General features: G+C 45.8%; 1 protein-coding gene across 1 annotated transcript; it reads right to left on the bottom strand.

Annotated features, from left to right (window-relative positions):
• Positions 1-18652, bottom strand: NIT2 (nitrilase family member 2). The gene is made up of 10 exons (XM_037160843.2): positions 18537-18652; positions 14948-15066; positions 13317-13437; positions 12185-12273; positions 6163-6256; positions 5587-5661; positions 4416-4494; positions 2628-2726; positions 1764-1819; positions 1-1388 (listed from the first exon to the last, which is right to left on the bottom strand). Exons 1-10 carry the CDS (start codon positions 18562-18564, stop codon positions 1297-1299), a joined length of 852 nt encoding a protein of 283 aa, XP_037016738.2. The 5' UTR covers positions 18565-18652; the 3' UTR covers positions 1-1296.
• Positions 18653-19450: the final 798 nt, after the last annotated feature.

Below are 19450 nucleotides of genomic sequence, written 5' to 3'. Positions count from 1 at the left end.
ACTGGTACAAGAAGCTTTATTTGTAACAGACAAAACCTGGAAACTAAAATGCTTACCAACAGGTGGAGAAATGACAGTATATCCACACAACAGACTACTACTCAGCAATAAGAAGGGAAGGAATTAATGATGCATACACATGGGGAAATCTCCAAATGATAATGAAAGACAAAAAGTATGTATTGATATAACATGAGTCCATTTTCACATAATTCTATAAAATTCAAACTAATCTACAGTGACAAAGCCAATCAGTAATTGCCTGGGAACAAGAGGAATAGCTACAGGAATTATAAAAGAACACAAGGAAACGTTTGGGGGTGGTGGGTATGATCATAACCTTGATGAAAGGGGTTTCCTGGATGTACACATGTGTCAGATGGGGCACATATATTCCCTACTCTATGTGTAGAGGTGTCATATTGATAGATGGAACCTGGCCATGGTGGAAGTATTTACACCACAGAAAATGGCAAATGCTCTACAAAATCAGGGCTTTTTCTTAGACAGCTGGTTGTTCAACATCTACCAGCTCACTGGTAGCTATAATACACATAAATAACAACTCACTGAAATTCTTAATTTTCAATTGTGCAAAAGAATTCTGAGAACCACTAGGCTACAAACTTGCCTTTGGAAGGCAGAATTACTAGGGAGGAAAAAACAAAGAGAGAGACTGTCAGACACTCCAATCAAGAAAAATCTTTTTTGTGGAGGCAGACCAAATGCTGCCACTGCCTCCTCCCACGGGCTCACTGGTGACACCATCTTTCCCTAAGGCCAGGAGGGTTTGCGGTTGACTCTCTAGCTCCTTCCTGAAGGCTGCTACAGGGGCCGCCATCTCCTCTAGCAAACGCCAAGGATCCATCACCTCGGCTCCCACAGCTACTCACAGACCAAACACATAACTGAAGGTACTGCTGGAAAGAGACTGCCAGTTTCCTACATATGGATTCCAATTCCAGCAATGGGATAAGAAGTTTCTGATGCAAATACATTTGTATCCGGTGAATCAACCACCAGAATACCCAAATCTGATACTTTTACCAGCTGCGCACAAGCAGCGTAAGCGTGGAATAAGGTTTAGAGCCGCCCCCTTCTCCTTCTGCCCTTCAATGCCAGCCTAGCCCTTTTTGACTATTTAACACGGTGTGGAGAGTACCAGTGTGCTGAAGTTCCTCATCGTAACACAGAGTTCCCAGTTAGGAAAAGGATCTCCAATAAAGGATTCAGCAGGAAATTCATGATGTTGCAGAAACACAGCTTCCTATTTTGTGGCACATTGGAGACATAATCTTAGGGCTTTTTTGCCTCCACGGCATAGAGGTCTGATCGCTTCTGGTTAAAAATGGGGATTTGCTGCCGTATTTCAGCCACTTTCTTCAGGTCTGCAAAAACAGGAAAGTTTACTATTAATAACATGAAACTCTTCACTAACCAAAGGGACTATTTCCCCCAAACAGCATAAAAACCACCAGAGCCTCCACAAGTAACCCAGTAATACAGGCCTTGCCTACAGGCAGAGGGCCAGGCATGGCCCCTGGAGTCATTTGGGACCAAACCAAAAAACCCAAGCTGAACTATAACACCCTGGACCCAACCAAAGAACCAAAGGTAAATCAAGGACAAATGGAGCATGTGTGGGGGGGAGGGGCTGGGGGAACAAGGAACCCCTCCGGGTGACAGGGGCTGCACCACCTATGGAACCTGGCCTCAGAGCACTGGGGATGCCAGAGGCCTCACCTGTGCTGGGCAGACCTTACCTATGTCTGCATACACGATCGTCTCTCCAGTGCCAGCTTTGGCCAGGACCTCCCCCCTGGAAGAGATTCCGGGGACAGTAAGTGGATTCGCTGATGCCTGCTGATATTCAAGACCTCTCTCTGTTTTTCTTCCCTGTCTAACGGCCAAAGGAGAAGAAATCTGAGATTTCTTCAGATTGGTAGGGGTATAAACTCCTGTTCTACCATGTAAGTAGCCTTGGGCCAAGTCATTTGTAATCTCCACTTATGAAGTGGGAAATAAGAGCTCTGTTAGGACCTAGTGAGAAAATCACAGAGTATGTTTTCTAAACTGCAAACTCCTACTTTATTATTCTATGACACACGCATCCGGGAACAGAGCCACCTATAACCAACAGGAAGTGCCCTCGCTACCCCCTCGCGAGTGCATGTCAATAGGGACCCTCTACAAGGGTGATCTGGCTCTGCTTCTTCCCACCCCCAAGGCTGCTCCCCAACCCTGGGATGGTGAGGCAGGGCCTGAGCACAGCCCAGATCTGCGGTATCTCTGGCCTCGTGCCTGTGATCCCAGTATCGCTGTGTTAATGGTCTTTAGTTTCTGAAGGCAAGGTTTCGACCTGTGGGGTCTGGGGGAAGGCCCATCTAGAAAACTATCTCCAGAGCTGAATCTCTAGCCCAAAGCAGGACTTCAAACACATATCTAGTGAAATCCAATCTCTCCAAAGCAAAAAATAAGCTTCACTCACAGAGACACGGAGACCTGGTAGGCATGTGGGGCTATGGGGGCGGGTGAGGGGCAGGACCAGCCACACACCAGACAACCCGCCTGCCCACGTGCCGGTCTCCTGAGCTCCTAGGAAGCCTGTCCCTGCTTAGGCAGCTCACCAAGGATTCACGACAGTGCTGTGTCCCCAGGCGACATAGGAGGCTTTGTCATCTCGGGCAGGAGATGCCGTGGCTACATAGACCTGATTGTCAACAGCCCTGCAGTCAGTGGACAGAAAACACGTAAATCATACCTTGTAGATCTGAGATGTTTTCCTATCCTGTGTGTACCAATCCTCCTTTTAAAAACTAGGACAGGACAGGCTGGCTCAGATATGAAAGGGAACACCCAAAGCCGTGGAACCCTCTCTTCAAAAATTGTCTCATAACTGAAACCAGTTCTTGGGGAAAATTTCGGCCAGCAGGGGACATCTGCCAGTGTCTGGAGACCTTTCTGATTGTCACAACTAGTGGGATGCTACTGGCATCTCGTGGGTGGAGGCCATGGACACTGCTAAACATCCCATGCACAGGACACCCCCATGACAAAGAACTGTCCAGTTTAAAATGTTAATACTGCAACAGATGAGAGACCCCGGCCTGAGCCAACCAATACAAGAGCTTCTCTGGTTAATGCCAATCAAGGGGGCCAGAGACAAGGGGTCGGCCAGGGGGTGGGGGGACCAGGGGAAGCAATGCACCTGAAAGGGCTGCAGGGCACTTCCATGCCAATGGGGCAGCCCCCTCACGTCAGGTTAGATCAGAAGTCAGGTGGGGGCCTGGGTACATGCTGCCACCTCACCAGGGAGCACTCTGGGCTCAATCAGTCGGTCCATACCTAGTCGTTCCAGTCTCTCCCAAGCTTGTCCTGCTTCGACAAGACTGCGCTGATGAACACCCATGGGATCGGACACCCCCCCCTCTGCCTCTACACCCCCCTCCAGTGGAAGTTCCCATCATCTCCGTCCGGGAGAGACAACAGCGAGTACTGACTGGGAGGACCAAGGGGAGCATCCCAGGGACCAGAATGTTCTGTGCAGTGACCTTGGTCATACGTGGTAAATACGTAACATTCACAGATCTGTATACTTAAAATCTGAACATTTTCCTGTTAAGTATATTACACCTCAGTTCAAAAGGCATTTAATCAAAACCACCAGCATCTCTGACCAGCACTGCAGTCTGCAGAGCCCTTTGAGTGGGTTTGTATGACCCCCACACCCAGGGTCACACAGCTCCCCCTTCCTCGGGGCCCCCATCTCCGCTGTCTGCCCTCACCCCCCTCAGCCTCAGGGGACTACGGAAACAGCAGCTGTGACACGCCGGACGTGCCAGTGTGGTGCCCAGCATGTACACGTTAGAAGCACAAGGGCTTGTAATGAGGTTCTTGGCAGCTGCTGTGGAAGTTGGGTTGGGATGAGCACCCCAATCTGAGCAGCACAGGGTCAGCTGTGTGAAGACCCCTAATCTCCCCGGGGCTACCAGGCTAAGACCCGCTGGTTTTCCGTGGCTTCTGGGGCTCTGGACCCACACACTCCACAGGTCTCTGAGTCTCTATAAAAGTTACTGGCAACTGCCCGAGACACCAGCCTAGATCTAATCACAGTAAATGAAACCACTGCCCGATTGATGCGCTAACTGTTCTTGAAAATGCAAAGATCACGGTCCCCAAAATCTATGAGGTTGAAGCTGTGGCTTCTGAAGGGAAGATTCTTAGCAGAAGCCTTCCCTTTGGGCTGAGAGACGGAAACATTCATCTTTTCGAAATGCGTCTGGATGCTGCTGCGGCATCCTGAGTCACAGACACCATTCCGTATCAGGGAGGCTGGCCCTGCCGCCAAACTGAAACCTTCCCACAAAGCAACGCTGAGATGCCCGAAGGTGTGTCTGTCTGACATACTTTCTTACCGGCCTCGCTGAAGCAACTCCCAGTGAGCTGGTCCAGTGGTCAGATTAAAAGCTCCAGGATATACCAACAGCTGGCAGCCTTGGGGAGAGAAAGGCTGAAGCGTCAACACAAAGAACACCCAGCCACACCAGACCCTCCCTTTGCTCTCCACCCAGTGGGACCAAACTCCAACTCCCTCAAGCATGGAAAGATGTTGGCCAAATCAGACAGCATCAGCAGCATTAAGTTACAGCTTTGAATTCCTTTAGAGACACTCACATAACACACACAAACACACAGAGAAGTGGTATTAATAACCGAAACCACAACATGGGACTTTGCTTTAAAAAAAACAGGTGGCGCACTGTCACTGAAATTCCTCTCAGCACCACATGGTCAGCTCTGCAGGGCCAAGGACCATGGTCTGTAATGGTTTTCAACTGACATGAAGGGCAGGGCAGGTGCTTCAGTGCCCACTGCCAGGACTCTACAGACTCAGAGCCCACGCGCCTCCACCTCTCGCTGAGCAGTCGCACCTTCTGCATCCACTTCACTGTATGAAGTGGCAGCTGATTCAGAAGCAAAGCAGCTCTGCCAGTCTAGTAGGGGTGCTAATTGTTTGTTGACTACCGTGCAGGGACCTTTAGCTCCGTAATCTTCACCCCATCCCTGTGAGAACAGTGAGATCCACACTGCTCTAGAGAGTAAATGATTCACCCAAAGTACCATGCCAATTAGGAGAGGAGTTGGAACCAGAACCTAGACCTTCTGACTTGGTTTGGTGCTCTTTCTGGATGGTAGGACACCTTTTCTCTGGACCAAAATGTCTGTCACTACATTTCTACTGTACCCAACATCTAGGACCACTGAACAGTGAAATCTACCAGGCGAAACCATGTCTTCGTTTCTACCAAGTGACTCTTTCTAAATACAGTACCAGGAATGGCCTGAGGGAGGAGCAGATGTTTAAGAGTCTGTCTCCTGCCTTAGCTGCCCAGTGCTGTTAAAGCACAGCCTCTGAAAAACCATACTGTCCAGATGCAGCAGAAGTCTGAGAAGGCGAAAGGGTGGGGGGTGGACAAATGAAGACCCCTCCTCCAGTGTTTCCAGAAGGGCTCCCTCCGCCCACGAAGAGCCGCCCAGACTCACCCCTCCAAGCACCCACACAGCACAAACACAGAGCTGCCTCACCTCTCGTCGCGTAGATCTGTGCCAGCTCTGCGAAGCGCATGTCGTAGCAGATGCCCAGGCCCACTCTGCAGTAAGCTGCTCACAAACGGAAACGCACAGATGAAAAGCTAACCCGAGGCACGGGGAGGCAGGGTGAAACCTTCCGATGTCATGAGCACGAATCACGGGGGGATACGGTGACACAGAGCCCACGGATGGAGAAATCTCTAAGCTTGTTTCTGCTTGAACTTGACCTCATATATCACTTACGTCAGCAGAGCAGAGGTGAGAAATTTATTCTAACTGGATGCTTATGCTCTGAGTGAGAAGTGTTCAGCAAGGCCTGGCAGGTACACTCTGGAAGCTGTGATACTAATAGGAGGCTGTGATCAAATGGAAGGGCAAAATCACGTCCAACCCTTAGTCCTCCATTCGGCCTGCCCTTGCTACATCTCCGACCATCCTCTGCCCTTCTCCCTCTGCTCTTTCAGCCGGGTTGTACGAAGAAATCAAGGAGGGACATAAGAAAGAGATGAAGGAATACCTGATCCTCTTCTACCGGGACTGCTAAAAGAGGTGGACTTATCTGGTACGTACGAGTCTCAAAGGTCGAGAAACTATCACCGGGACTCAGCGTTTTGGATTCCTGAAATGTAATTTTCCCAGGAACATCGATGTCAAACAGATGGAGCTGCATCACAGATAAGGGCTCTGGTTACCTCTTTTGCAGCGGGGTTCACGGCAATAACTGCAAACATCTCCCATGGCCAGATGTGGGGTGTGGTCTAAAATCAACTGCTGGGACAGCACCCTCAACCACCCACAACCCACCCACAATCTGACACTTATCAAAATGAATTCTAACACGGGATGTTGTAGTTTCATGACCCTTCTTTCCTAGGTGATGTACAAATCAATGTCTAGGTCTCTTATGGAAAGCAACTAATGTGTTGTTTTTTAACTCAATGTAAATGCTAAATGAAGACTCCTCAGAATCAGAATCAAACTGACACACTGGCAAGAGAGGTGGAGCGTGGATAAATGATAAAAAAAAGTAGGTAAAATTTAGCCCTGGCTGGTGTGCCTCAGTGGATTGAGCACCAGCCTACAACTCAAAAGGTCACAGGTTCGATTCCTAGTCAGGGCACATGTCTGGGTTGCGGGCCAGGTTCCCCAGTTGGGGGCACATGAGAGGCAACCGACTGATGTATCTCTCCCTCTCTTTCTCCCTCCCTCCCCTTCTCTCTAAAAAGTAAATAAAATCTTATAAAATTTTAAAGAAATAAAAACAGGTAAAATTTTGCAAGCCAAATGCAGCAATTTATAAAAAGAGTAACATCCTTCCAAATTGAATTCTGATTTATCACACCAACAAAATAAAGGAGAAAAGTCACATGAGCATCATAAGAGATATATAATGAGCATTTGGTAACTTCTACATCTATTCTTATTTTAAAAACAAAAAAGAAAACCTCTTCCAGGAAAGGAATTTCTTTAATCTGATAAAAAGTATCTACAAAAACACCAAAACTTTGTACCTAATGTTAACATACTAAAGCCTTCACCTACCAAGATCAGGTGTAAAACAAGGACAGCTGCTACCCGACACTCTGCCAGAGGCCCTGACCACAGCAACCAGGCAAAAGAAAGAGACAGGAAGTATAAGGATTAGCAAGGAAAAATTAAATCTGTCATTATTCTCAGATGATATAATTATGTACCTAGAAACTCCAAAGGAAAACTACGGATAAATTATTAGAATTAATGAATGACTTTAGCCAAGTTACTATGCATGTGGAAGGTCAGTATTTTTATAATTAGTTGTACTTCTCCATATACTAGTAAGGAACAGAAAATGAGAGGACATAAACAAACCACCCGTGAAGAATAGACCTAGAAAATGGTATATGACTATATCAAAAAACCATAAAAAACAATGTGAAATTTTCAAAAGCCTGAAAGTGCACATCGTGGACATACATGCACTTCAGATGATGGAGTTAATAGTTCAGTGCTGGCTCCTCTTCCAGTAATGGCTGAGTGGCTCCTATCAGGCCCATTACCTTTCTCGTAAGTATGAACTCTGGACAAAATAAAAAGCAAAGCACTGGAGAATGACCAAAATTAGGGAAACCCTGAAGGGAAGTCAACACTTGGAAGAAGGGAGCAGCACCAGGCAGGTCTCCTATCTGTTTGCTGCTTTCAATTGGAAGCCAGGCCCCGGGCCTTGCCAGGAGCAGTGGGGAAACTACCCACAACCAGACTGGCCTGAAGAACCAGAAGCCAGCTTCACAGCAGCAGGAAAGTGAGGGGGCAAATCCTGAAAAGGATAAAGCCAAAGAACCCTAAATTGTATGAACAAAATCTGCCCAATCTCTGGCTAACCACTGAAGTAAAGATGTGTGGGGCAGACTCCAAGCAGCCCAGCTGAACAGTCTGGACAGAACAGAGCAGCTGAGGTCACTGTCCACCTTACAGAAAAGAATTTGGGGTTTGTGTACAACCAAGTTAACTATTGTACTTACAAAAACAAAACAAAAATAAATACTTTCAAAGAAATATAATAGAAGCTAGAGTCTCAAGAACACAGCATCTAAGAATGTACAGCCCGGAATTACTATACACACAAAGGAACAGGAAGATACGACCTAAACTCTAAAGAAAAGGCAATCAGTGGAGCAGACAGACCCCAGCTCAACTGGATGCGGCAAAGTTGAAGACCTTAAAGGAGCTCAGGGGAATGAAGAACTTGCTCTTGATGAGTTAAACAAATAAAAATAACAGTAGAGAAATAAAAGCTATAAAAAAGAACCAAATGAAAATTTTAGAATTGAAAAACTCAGTATCTGAAATTTTTAAAACTTTCACCCATTTGGTTTATAGAAGATTGGAGATTACAAAAGAAAGACTCAGTGAACTTGGAGGTAGATCAATGAAAATTGCCCAATTTGAAGAAGAGAGAAAAAGGGTTGAAAAAATAAAAACAAAGAACGAAAGCCTCGGTGACTTGGTTTGGAGGAACGGTATCAACACTGGAACCCTGAAGAGAATGGGCGAGAAAATTTTAATGAAATAATGCCCCTAAATTTCCCACACATGTGGTAAAAGACTCACACGTGCGAATTCAAGAAGCACAAAGCAAGGCAAATACAAAGAAAACCATGTAGGCACATCAGAAGGAAAATATTAACAAGTGGAATTTACAAAGAACAGATCTGGGAGGCAGACAGATAAAAACACAAATTACATACAGAAAACAGTAATACAAATTACCACTGACTTTTCATCAGGGGGAAAAAAGAAAAAAGCTAGAAAATAAGTAAATAATGTCTCTCAAACTGCTGGGGGGCGAGAAACTGTCCACTCAGAACTCTATTCCAAAACATTTGTCGGGAATGAAGGTGTACTAAAGATGTGTTCATAAACAACTAAGAAAATGCACAGTTATCAGAAAAAGCCAGGGGAGGTCTTTCTGTTTGAAGGAGCAAACACCAGATAGACTCAGGATCTTCAGGAAGAAAAGAAAAATACCGGAAAGGAGGAATATGTGGGTAAACATAAAACACTTTCCCTTCATTTCTTTAAAATGCATGCTACTTAAAAAATAAGGGTTTTGTGGGATTTACAATATATGTAGATGCAATGTGTGTGTCAACTATAGTACAAAAATGGGAAGGAGACAGGAAATTTCATATGAAGTAGTATAACATGAACTCAAGTAGACTGTGACGAGGATGCAAATTGTAATGTCTAGAGCAACAACTTAGAAATAAGCACAGAGGCATAATTTAAAAGCCAATAGACTAATTAAAATGAAATTCTAAAAAATACTCAACCCCAAAGAATGCAAAAAAGGGAAACAAGAGAAAAAACAGTAAAATATCTATATGCTTAATATATTAATATGCTTAAAAATCAACAATTATATTAACTATAAATGGAGTAACCATTTCAGTTAAAAAGCAGATACTCTCAGAATGAGTAAAAAAGCAAAACCCAACTACAGACTTCTGGCTAAGATGGAGCAGTAGGTAGAAACATTGCACCTCCTTGCAAAACCAAAATTAAGGAAAACAAAGATTTAGAAACAAAAACACAACCAGAACAGACAGAAAACTGAACTGTATGGAAGTCCGACAACCATTCAACCAGGGGTGGAGTCGGCAGCCAGCTGAGAGGGATTGTGGCAAGAAATGGCAGTGACACTGGACCCAGAAGCGCAGGTGGCTAGGGGCTAGCAGACCCTGGGTGCTGTGAGGAAACAAGCAGAGCTTGCAAGGTGGCTGGATGACCCCAGTCACACATTCGAGCGCAAACAAGGCAAAAATGGGCAGTGAGACAGGCCATGCAACTCAGGGCTCCAGTGACGAGAAATAAAACCTTAAAGCACCCACTGAAAAGGTGCCGGGAGAGGCTCCAAGCCTCACAGGACAGTTTGTTGGAGAGACCTACAGGGTCCTAGAACATATACAAGCCCACCCAATCAGGAACCAGCACCAGAAGGGCCCAATTTGCTTGTGGGAAGCAGCAGAGGGGACCGAAATCCAAGAGAGAGCAGAACAAGCACCATTGCTCCCTTTCTGGCCCCGCCCCCACATACAGCATCACAACCCAGCAACTGGGTTGCCCCACCCTGGTGAACACCTAAGGCTCCTCCCCTCATACATAAGAAGTACGAACAGACCAAAACATTATGCCTCAAACAGGAGAACAAATCAAAGCCTCAGAGCCAATACTTCTAAGCAACCAAGTGATAGCCAACCTATCAGATGCACAGTTCAAAACACTGGTGATCAGGATGCTCACAGAACTGGTTGATTTTGGTCACAAATTAGATGAAAAAATGAAGGCTAAACTAAGTGAAATGAAGCAAAATGCACAGGGAAACAATAGTGATGGAACGAAAAGTGGGACTCAAATCAATGGAGTGGACCAGAAGGAAGAAAAAAATGACCAAACAGAAAAGGAAGAAACAAAAATTCAAAAAAATGAGGGGACGCTTAGGGAACTTCCAGGACATCTTTAAACATTCCAACATCCGAATTAGAGGGGTACCAGAAGGGGAAGAAAACAGCAAGAAATGAAAAACTTATTTGAACAAATAATAAAGGAGAACTTCCTCAATCTGGTAAAGGAAATAGACTTCAAGGAAGTGGAGGAAGCTCAGAGAATCCCAAAGAAGTTGGACCCAAGGAGGAACACACCAAGGCACATCATAATTATATTACCTAAGATTAAAATGGAGGAGAGAATCCTAGAAGCAGCAAGAGATAAGGGGACAGTCACCTACAAAGGAGTTCCCATCAGACTGTCAGCTGATTTTTCAAAAGAGACCTTACAGGCAAGAAGGGGCTGGAAAGAAGTATCCCAAGTCATGAAAGGCAAGGACCTACATCCAAGATTGCTCTATCCAGCAAAGCTTTCATTTAGAATGAAAGGGCAGATAAAGTGCTTCCCAGATAAGATCAAGTTCAAGGAGTTCATGATCACCAAACCCTTATTATATGAAATGTTAAAGGGACTTACCTAAGAAAAAGAAGATAAAAAAGATGAACAGTGAAAGGACAGCAAACTCACAGTTAGTAACAACCACATCTAAAACAAAAGCAAACTAAGTGGACAGCTAGATCAGGAGCAGAACCATAGAAATGGAGATCACATGGAGGGTTAGCAACAGGGGAGTGGGAGGAGGAGAAGGGGGGAGAAGGTACAGAAAATAAGTAGCATAGACAGTGGGGAGAAAATAGACAGGGGGAGGGCAAGAATGGTGTGGGAAATGTAGAAGCTAAAGAACTTATGACACATGGACACGAACTAAAGAGGGGGAATGTGGGGGGAGGGGGTGCAGGGTGGAGGGGAATGAAGGGGGTAAATGGGACAACTGTAATGGCATAATCAATAAAATATATTTAAAAAAACCAACTATATGCTGTCTACAAATTTTAAATGTAAAGACACATATAGTGTGAAAATAAAAGTTTAAAGAAAGATGCACCATACAAAAAGTAAGTATAAGAGTGGCTATAGTATTATCAACGATAAAATAAACTTCAAGACAGAGTGTTATAAGTTAAAAAAAAAACCCAGATGCTTCATAACAGTAAAAGGATCAACTTACCAAGATGACTTAAAGATCCTAAATGTACACGCATCTACTACTGCAAAGATGCCAGCCTCCCCGAAGCGATCTCTACACATCCACGCAATCCTAATTAAAAGACCTGCAGGTTTCCCTTTGCTTAAGTTGACAGGCTGAGTCTAAAATTTATATCAAAGTGCCAAAAGCTGAGAACAGCCACTTGTGCCATCCAGTCAAAATGCCTGATGTGTGTACAATACGAGATGGGACTGTGGGAATTCATAGTAAAGTCTCACGAAGCAACGAGACTTGCCACATTCCCTACTAACCTATTTTTTTCCCCATCTTCACCCAAGCACATGCTTATTGATTTTGGAGAGAGGAAGAGCAGCATCGACCTGCTGCTTCTCATATGCGCCCCCACCGGAGACTGAACTGGGAACCTAGGCATGTGCCTTGACCTGGAATCAAACCACAACTTTCCAGGTTACGGGATGATACTCTGAGTGAGTGAGCCACACTGACCAGGGCCCTGCTTACCTTTCTGTGCTTTACCAGTAAAGTGCCATCAGGCCCAAACACGGGGCAGGTGTTATATAACTTCCCCGAATCTTCTTCAGGAATGGAACCTTTTATTGAGAGGAGAAACACACAGACACAGAAAAATCCTGAAAAAAGCATTCTTTTGGAACTGGACAAAGGCTTGATAAAATGTCACTTGGGTCAAACCATAAAGCTTACTACCCTCTAAGTGTCACTTAATCAGTTGTTTTCCTTCCTGAATACAATCTTTCAGAGATAAACTCCAGAGTATAGATGAAATATAATCAAGTCAAATGCTGAAGACAGGATTCAAAAATATCCAGACTGTTTCTGAATTCAGCTTAGACCTTGAGCAACACTTATGGTGATGTGAACCATCGAAGCAACATGGGGAACTCACTGTTGTGCAACTTAAATCCACCAGACCCTCCTGCAACACAGCTGCACCCCGAAAGGCCTCCAGGTGGGAATGTGAGCCCCAGGTCTTCCCGCCACTGAACGTATTCTAGTTCCTGCTTCTGTCTCTTATTGCTAGGCCTTCAATGCTCCACTTCTTAATCATTTCTAATTCTTATATAGCATGGTACAGAAGTCATTTTGTTTGCTGTATTTATTAAATAGTTTTACTGTATTGATTTTTATTTGAGCAAACAGAACATTTTAAAATTTATTTCAAAACCATATAACGCCCCCCCACTACTCGATTTGACTGGCTTTAAAAAAAAAACAAACCATATAATGCTACTTTGTTCATAGCTCTTTAAGGAAAAGATTTCCACATTTCCACCTGCCCCTCTCTCCCCTCTCCTTCTCCAGGGAAAATCATCATTATCAGTTTGGTGTGTGTCCTTCCACAATACCAACTCTGTGTTACATACACAACTACACACAAACACCAATAACCCTTTATGTGGGGATTAATCTGAATGGGAAGACCTGTTCATGTCATCTTGAACTTGCATTTCTTCTACTTAATAGTGTGTTTCTGAAGACTCTCCACTTTATTACATATAAATCTACCTCATTCTTTTCAATGGATAATTTGTACTCTACCTGTTTAAATGTAACAACAAAAATATTCGTACGTTTTTCATGTTTAGGCCATTATACCTTGACAGTAGGAAGTTACCTCCAATGAGATATATGCTGCACTCCTTTGCTACTTCAGAAAGCTTCTGTGTGGATTCACCAGGAATTTTCTCTGCATATTCGGGAAAATAGTTTGTGCCATATGGAGAATTAAAGCATTCCTAGAATAATGTTTACAGAGAAAAAGGGAAAAGAATCAAAGCACCCAACCCATTTTAAAGCTCTGCTGTAAAGAAGACACAGCTGCTGCTTCCAGCTCAGTTCTCAAAGGGGTAAACACAGCTGATAAAACAAACAAAGAACACTGACACCCCAGGGCTACAGACCCTGTAGCCACTGAAGGATTCAGCAGCCGGCTCCCGTGGGGCTACAGGGAACTCGCGTGCTCAATCACATCCTAGTCACCTTGGCAGAACTGTCTTGGAACTGTCTCTCCCTGCAGTCTGCAGGAGAGCTATGCATTCCCAGGGCACCCAGGCCCCACTACAACTGGGCTTCCTCACAGGACTTTGGGCATTAGGATGCACCCATATGTTCAGAATTATGAGCCTGTGAAAGCCACTGAAGTAAAAGACATTTCCTCATCTGTAAAATGAACTGTTTCTAAGCTCCTGCAAAATCTCTCATTCCCCAGGGTACATCTGTCTTCAACATCTCTGTGATAAAAAAGCAAGAACGACTAGACTTTGACTCCAATCCTTTGTTTCACATTTATCAAGATCACCTGTATACCATACGCTGGGCCAGGAAAACTCCAGCCTGAGGATCACCAGCTCGTACAAAACACATGTCAGAGGGGCACGTGCTGAATTCAAGTGCTCTCACTCCTGGTCTGTAGACTGACCTCTGGCAACATAACCAACAAGAGACCAAGTGTAGGGTACAAGCACAGCGAGCCCCACGACTGGAGCAGTAACAAAGGCCGGATTAACATTCACATCTCTAGCTCCCTTGTTAGAGTCCCACCCACTAGCCACATGTGATGGCCTACTGCCTAAAATACAAGGTGGCCCTGAAAATTCTCCAGCCAATCTAAGCCCAGTTTGCAGAGGGCTGCCTCCTCCCCATGGAGAGCGGGGAGGGGCTGTCCGGAACAGTGCCACCACGGACCCTCTGCCCGGGGAAGAAGCCAGTAGATGCAGGCCCTGCCATGTGCAGGGTCCTTCTCTGGAGGTAACATCCTACTTGTTGACAAACAAATGTGGTGCAACCTTCAGCGGACTCTGTTTGAAAAGAAATCACCGAGGAATGAGATGCAGAGTCCCACTGGCTTGAGGAAGATACCACAAGCTTTCTAAATGTCTCTAACAAGTTTCAGTTTTCAACAATTATTTTAAAATACTGGAGGCTTAGTTCTAAAATCAATAATTCCTGGTCCTGTGAAGAGCTATATAAGGGAAGAAGGGAGGTATAGGAGGTACAGTGTACTAAGCCCTTCAACCTACTAGAGTTCTGAACAAAGTAGGTTGATCGTCAAATCAAAGTCCTGTAACCACGATGGCATGTCCCATCCCAAAGGCCCCTGCAAGGGGCCATCTTCCAGACAAACATGGACAATTCCCAGGTCCCAAAGACCTTGCTGGACCCCAGATACGGAGGACAACCAGAGCTAGAGACTATATTCTGCTGAGCCAACAGTTCCCAGAAAGGGCAGGCTGCCTCCATACTTACTGGCAAACAAACTATCTTTGCTCCTTGTGTGGCTGCCTTCCGGACAAGGCCACAGGCTCGAGTGAGATTATCCGCCTTGACTGAAGAAACCTGCAGCTGGATGAGGGCCAAGCGGAAAGCTGAGGACGAAGAGAAAACAGTTGTCAGGAAATCGGACTGCTCAATCAGAACAGCAGTTCAAGGGCAATTTTGCCTCCCAGGCAGCAGCGCCCGGAGACATTTTTGATTGTCACAAGGGGTGAGTGCTACTGGCACCTGTTGGGAAGAGGTCAGAGACCCTGCTAAACATGCCGAAATGTGCAGGGCACTCCTTCACAACAAATTATCTGGTCCAAAATGTCAAAAATGGTGATGTTGAGACTCTGAGATAAAGCAACAGCCAAGGGCAAAGCCCCCTGCCCAGCACAACAACCCAAAGTGAAGTAGGCGGGCCCAGCTTTTTACACAAGTGAGAAAAGGGCTAGAAGGAAAACGACTAGCTTCCAATACAGAACTATTCCTGACAACTAGGTACGGACACAGAATTATTCCTTACTATTTGATCTTGGGCCTCAGGCCTACCCTGATCCAGGAAACTGAGTGCATGCCAGCGCGGAAGGTGAAATCCCACTGTGACTGGGGCAGTGGGTCCAGGGTACATGCCTGTCTCAAGTTCATCATTACCCACTGGGACACAGTGACTAGGTCTAGTTACCAGAGGAAAGGGGGGTGTGGCAGCGGCTGAGCACCTGTGAGGGTCCACACTCACCCAATGCGTATCACTGTGCCAAAGGACACAGGGCTGAGTACAAGGGAAAAACAACACGAGACACTGAGATGCTGAGGAAGGAAACCTTAGCAGCACCTCTTCCTCCCACCTAAACAAGGGCCCCCCGTTTTTATTGGGGACTGTACCCCATAAATTATGCAGCCAGCTCTGCCAACAAGATCTGTTGTCAGCCTTGGGGCAAGGAGGTGAGGTTATTCCTCCCTCGATATCGAGGTAGGAGCTACACCCTGCATTTGCTTTTCCTATATTCCTTAGAGTTCACTTTGGCCTTTATAGTAATCGCTTTTTACTGGTTAATCATTCTTTCATATATTTATTTATTTTCTTGAGAGAGGAGAAGAGAGGGAGAGAAAGAGAAGAACAGACACATCTATGGGTTCCCTTCCATATGCACTCTGACTGGGGACTGAACCGCCAACCTAAGCAAGTGCCCTGACCAGGAATTGAACCTGCGGCCTTCTGGTATACAGAAGTCTGGTATGCAGACTCCAGAGGAAGTGTCTCCAGAGTGTCTCTAGAGGAAGATACTCCAACCAACTGAGCCACATTGGTTAATAAATCTTCATACAAAACTTTCCCTGTTCAAGTGACTGGTGTGGTCTCTGTGTCCCATGAGGACACTGACTGATACAGTTTTTGCTCATGGTTTGAGGGGAGACTGCACTAGATCCAAAGCCTGTTGTAACCTACAAAACTGTGAAGTTCAGGAATTAGCAGTAATGTCCTGCCTTCCCTACCCTGCCTCGGCTCCACAGTCTGAAAACCCCACTGTTACAGGGCTCCCACCCTGGGTGTCTCCTGTAACTGTGCACATGTTTCTAGAAGAGACAACGCTGACAGACCTGGCTTTTGATGAAGGCCTGTTTGGCTCAGGGTTAACCCTAAAAGGAAAATGCAGATGTCCCGTTCCTTGGTTTATTCTAAATAGACTGAGAAGAGCTAAATTTAATCCTGAATGCTGTTAAACAGTCTCAGAATCTTCATGAAAACAAAGGAAACTAAAACAGGGAACAAAAGCTGGGATTACTTTGGGATGAACAGGGATTTGGGAATTATTACCAGAACATCACACAGATCCACTTAAGGTCTCCACTGTAACTCAGAAGCTGGGCTTTGTCTCTGCTTCAGAGAAGCAGAAAGAGGACATCCACATGCCTATTACTGCTGGCTTCCCCTCTTTCCCAGCCCACCCAGAAGGGCAGCTGCCTTGAATTAGGCCTGGGATTGCTGGACATTCTGCAAATCACTCTGAAGAGGGATTGCAGCAGGAAAATGTCATCATTGGGGAGTACTAGTCACCCCATCTCCTCAGCTGTAAAATGAAAATACAATGATTTTTGTAGGTCCGTGGCTGCCTTAATAGTCATCACAGTATGACAGTGAAGGACTTACCCAGGGGGGAAGAAGAGAATAAAATATACTAAGTGCAAGGACCAACATGGGAACAACATAAGAAATATGCCAGGGTCTTTACACATATAAGCATCTGTGAGGTTTCATTAACACTACTTTGTAAATGAGGCAACAAGAGGCTTGCACAGGGAAAGCTGCACAAAGACAGTGGTGGCAAAGCAACAATCCCAAATCGTAAACTGTAAAGCAGGATAGGCAACTAGTTTGTTAGTTTCGGTTTTTGGGGGGAGTGGGGGTCAAGTAACTTGAAAACACTCCTCAAGAAAGATCCACAGCATTAAGAACCACAGCTCTCAAGTTCATCAGCCTCTGTCATGCCCGGCCTCTTCAAAGAAGATACCAGTCACATCCAGAGGAAGGTGTGTAAAAGGACTTCCATATCCAACCTGAACAATCATTCAGCCACCAACTCGCACCACTCTCTAGGATGAAATGAAAAAAACCAAAGTGCATTTCCACAAATCTTATGTCATGGGAGCCTCACAAGAATCCCAGGCAGAGGCAGTTTATGTCCATTTTACAGGTCAGAGAACTAAGGTCTAGAGACATTAAATGACTTGTTGATGTGGAAAGATACTGAGCCCAGATTAATACTCCAGGTCTCCAGACTAAATCCAGAAGGCTCCACTGCCTCAAGTGAAAGAGTCTGGCACAGGCCTGGGGGAAACTCACCCCTGGGGCTGATCCAGGATGGGGACGTGTAACCAACATGTTAATACTCAATCTCCAAGCTCAAGGTCCAGATGCAGATACTACTATCAGTTTTTTGCTCAGGAGAGGAGGGTATTCTCCGTGTGTGGAGTGGGGGGGGGGTGCAATAAGGAGCGAATGACCCAGTCCTCTTGCAACACAGAGCCCAAATTAAGAAAAACAAGTTCTTCGGTTTCACGTGATAGGACTCAAGCCACAAATAAACCCAAGTTCAAAAGTCAATCTTAGGTGAAGAGTGTGAAAGCAACCCCACTTGACAGTTCCGCTTCTAGTGCAAACCTAAGCATCCAAGAACCGTGCGGGGCAGAGGTTCTCAGACTTGAAGAAGTATCATAATCACCATAATTACAGAAGCCTTTACTGAAAGTGGAGTCTTTGGAGGGGTGGAACTTGCATTTTACATGAACACCTGCCCGCTCCTGCGCAGGTGAATTTGTGGAAGGTGGCTCTGCAACCCACCTACAAGCACTGCGACGCAGGAGTCCAGCTGGCAGCAAGGCACGGCCCCTCTGCTTCCGCGGCCCGGCCGGGGCCCCAGAAAAGCTGGAATCCCCGCGAGCGCTCCGGCCCGCGCTCCCAAGCCCGGAGGTCCGGGGACACCAGGTCTGGGCAGGCCTGGGACTGTGCGGCTCACCCCCCACGCCGGCTCCGCACCCGAAGCCTCCCCTCCGGCCCTAGCTCCGCAACGCTACTCACTGGCCATGGCTCTCCCTGGAAGCACCATGTGCGGAACCGCTAGGGCTGAGGTCTCCAGACCACCGGAACTTGCGCCGCCCTCAGTCGCTGGGGAGAGGCGGGTAAATCTGCCTCGGAAGGGGAGGGGCGCGGCGTCCTAGGCCCCGCCCCCGGCCCCGCCCGCCGCAGTGGGATAGGTTTCTTATTTTACACCGACGCACCGCAATTGATCGCTGTCCGTGCTTTACTGGGCCAACTAGAGACCGTGCAGTCCAGAAACAAGAATGCCTCGAAAAACAAACGGACAAAGAAAGGGCGACATGAATCAGGGTGGAGTCTGGTAAATGTTTAACAACCAACATCTCCAATTCCCGGCGAAAGGTCTGGGTCGTTGGTTGGATTCGCACTGTGACTAGAGGTAATACCAAGTCATGACTGCCTTGGACTATTTAAACAAGTCGCTGTGACTGGGATGGAATTTTCCAGGTTGGTGTAGGCACTCAAGACGTCAGTGGGGTCTGCCTAATGAGGCTGCTATGTAATGAGAGAGGGGAAAAGAGAAATTGAGGGTTCAAACTCTATATACTCAACAATTCAGTCCTCCAGTGTACTGAAATCTTTGGTGACATAGTTTTACAATTTTTACATTTATACCTACTAGTCAGGATTGCTTCTTGGTTTTCGTGTTTTGTTTGTGCTTTTGTCAAATTTGGAGATAAAAAATTCTAGAAAACCTGCTATTCTTTTCAATGCTCTGTAATAGTTTAGATTATATTGAAATGCACCCTAGTTTTTAAAATGAGACTGTAAAAACATTTTAAGACAATTAGGGACATTTAAATATAGGCTGGATATTTGATGTTTTAATGAATTTGCGTATAATGGTATTATACATATGCCAGCCAAGGTCTTTCCTCTGAGGAGACACACAAAAT

The sequence above is a fragment of the Artibeus jamaicensis genome, unplaced genomic scaffold (assembly GCF_021234435.1).
Source record: "Artibeus jamaicensis isolate MK-2021 breed Jamaican fruit bat unplaced genomic scaffold, CSHL_Jam_final contig_558, whole genome shotgun sequence".
In the NCBI taxonomy this organism is placed as follows: Eukaryota; Metazoa; Chordata; class Mammalia; order Chiroptera; family Phyllostomidae; genus Artibeus; species Artibeus jamaicensis.
The sequence above is the reverse complement of the archived record's forward strand: the minus strand, read 5'-3'. Positions and strand labels throughout refer to the sequence as shown.

Bases quoted from the DNA above. Each gene is read 5' to 3' on its own strand.
- NIT2 (XM_037160843.2), bottom strand. From the start codon at position 18,564: ATGGTGCTTCCAGGGAGAGCCATGGCCA. The intron at 13,438-14,947 runs GTAAGTATGGAG...ACATTATTCTAG, and splicing joins CAAAGATAGTTTGTTTGCCA to GAATGCTTTAATTCTCCATA. The intron at 6,257-12,184 runs GTAAGCAGGGCC...TCTGTGATGCAG, and splicing joins TACTGGTAAAGCACAGAAAG to CTCCATCTGTTTGACATCGA.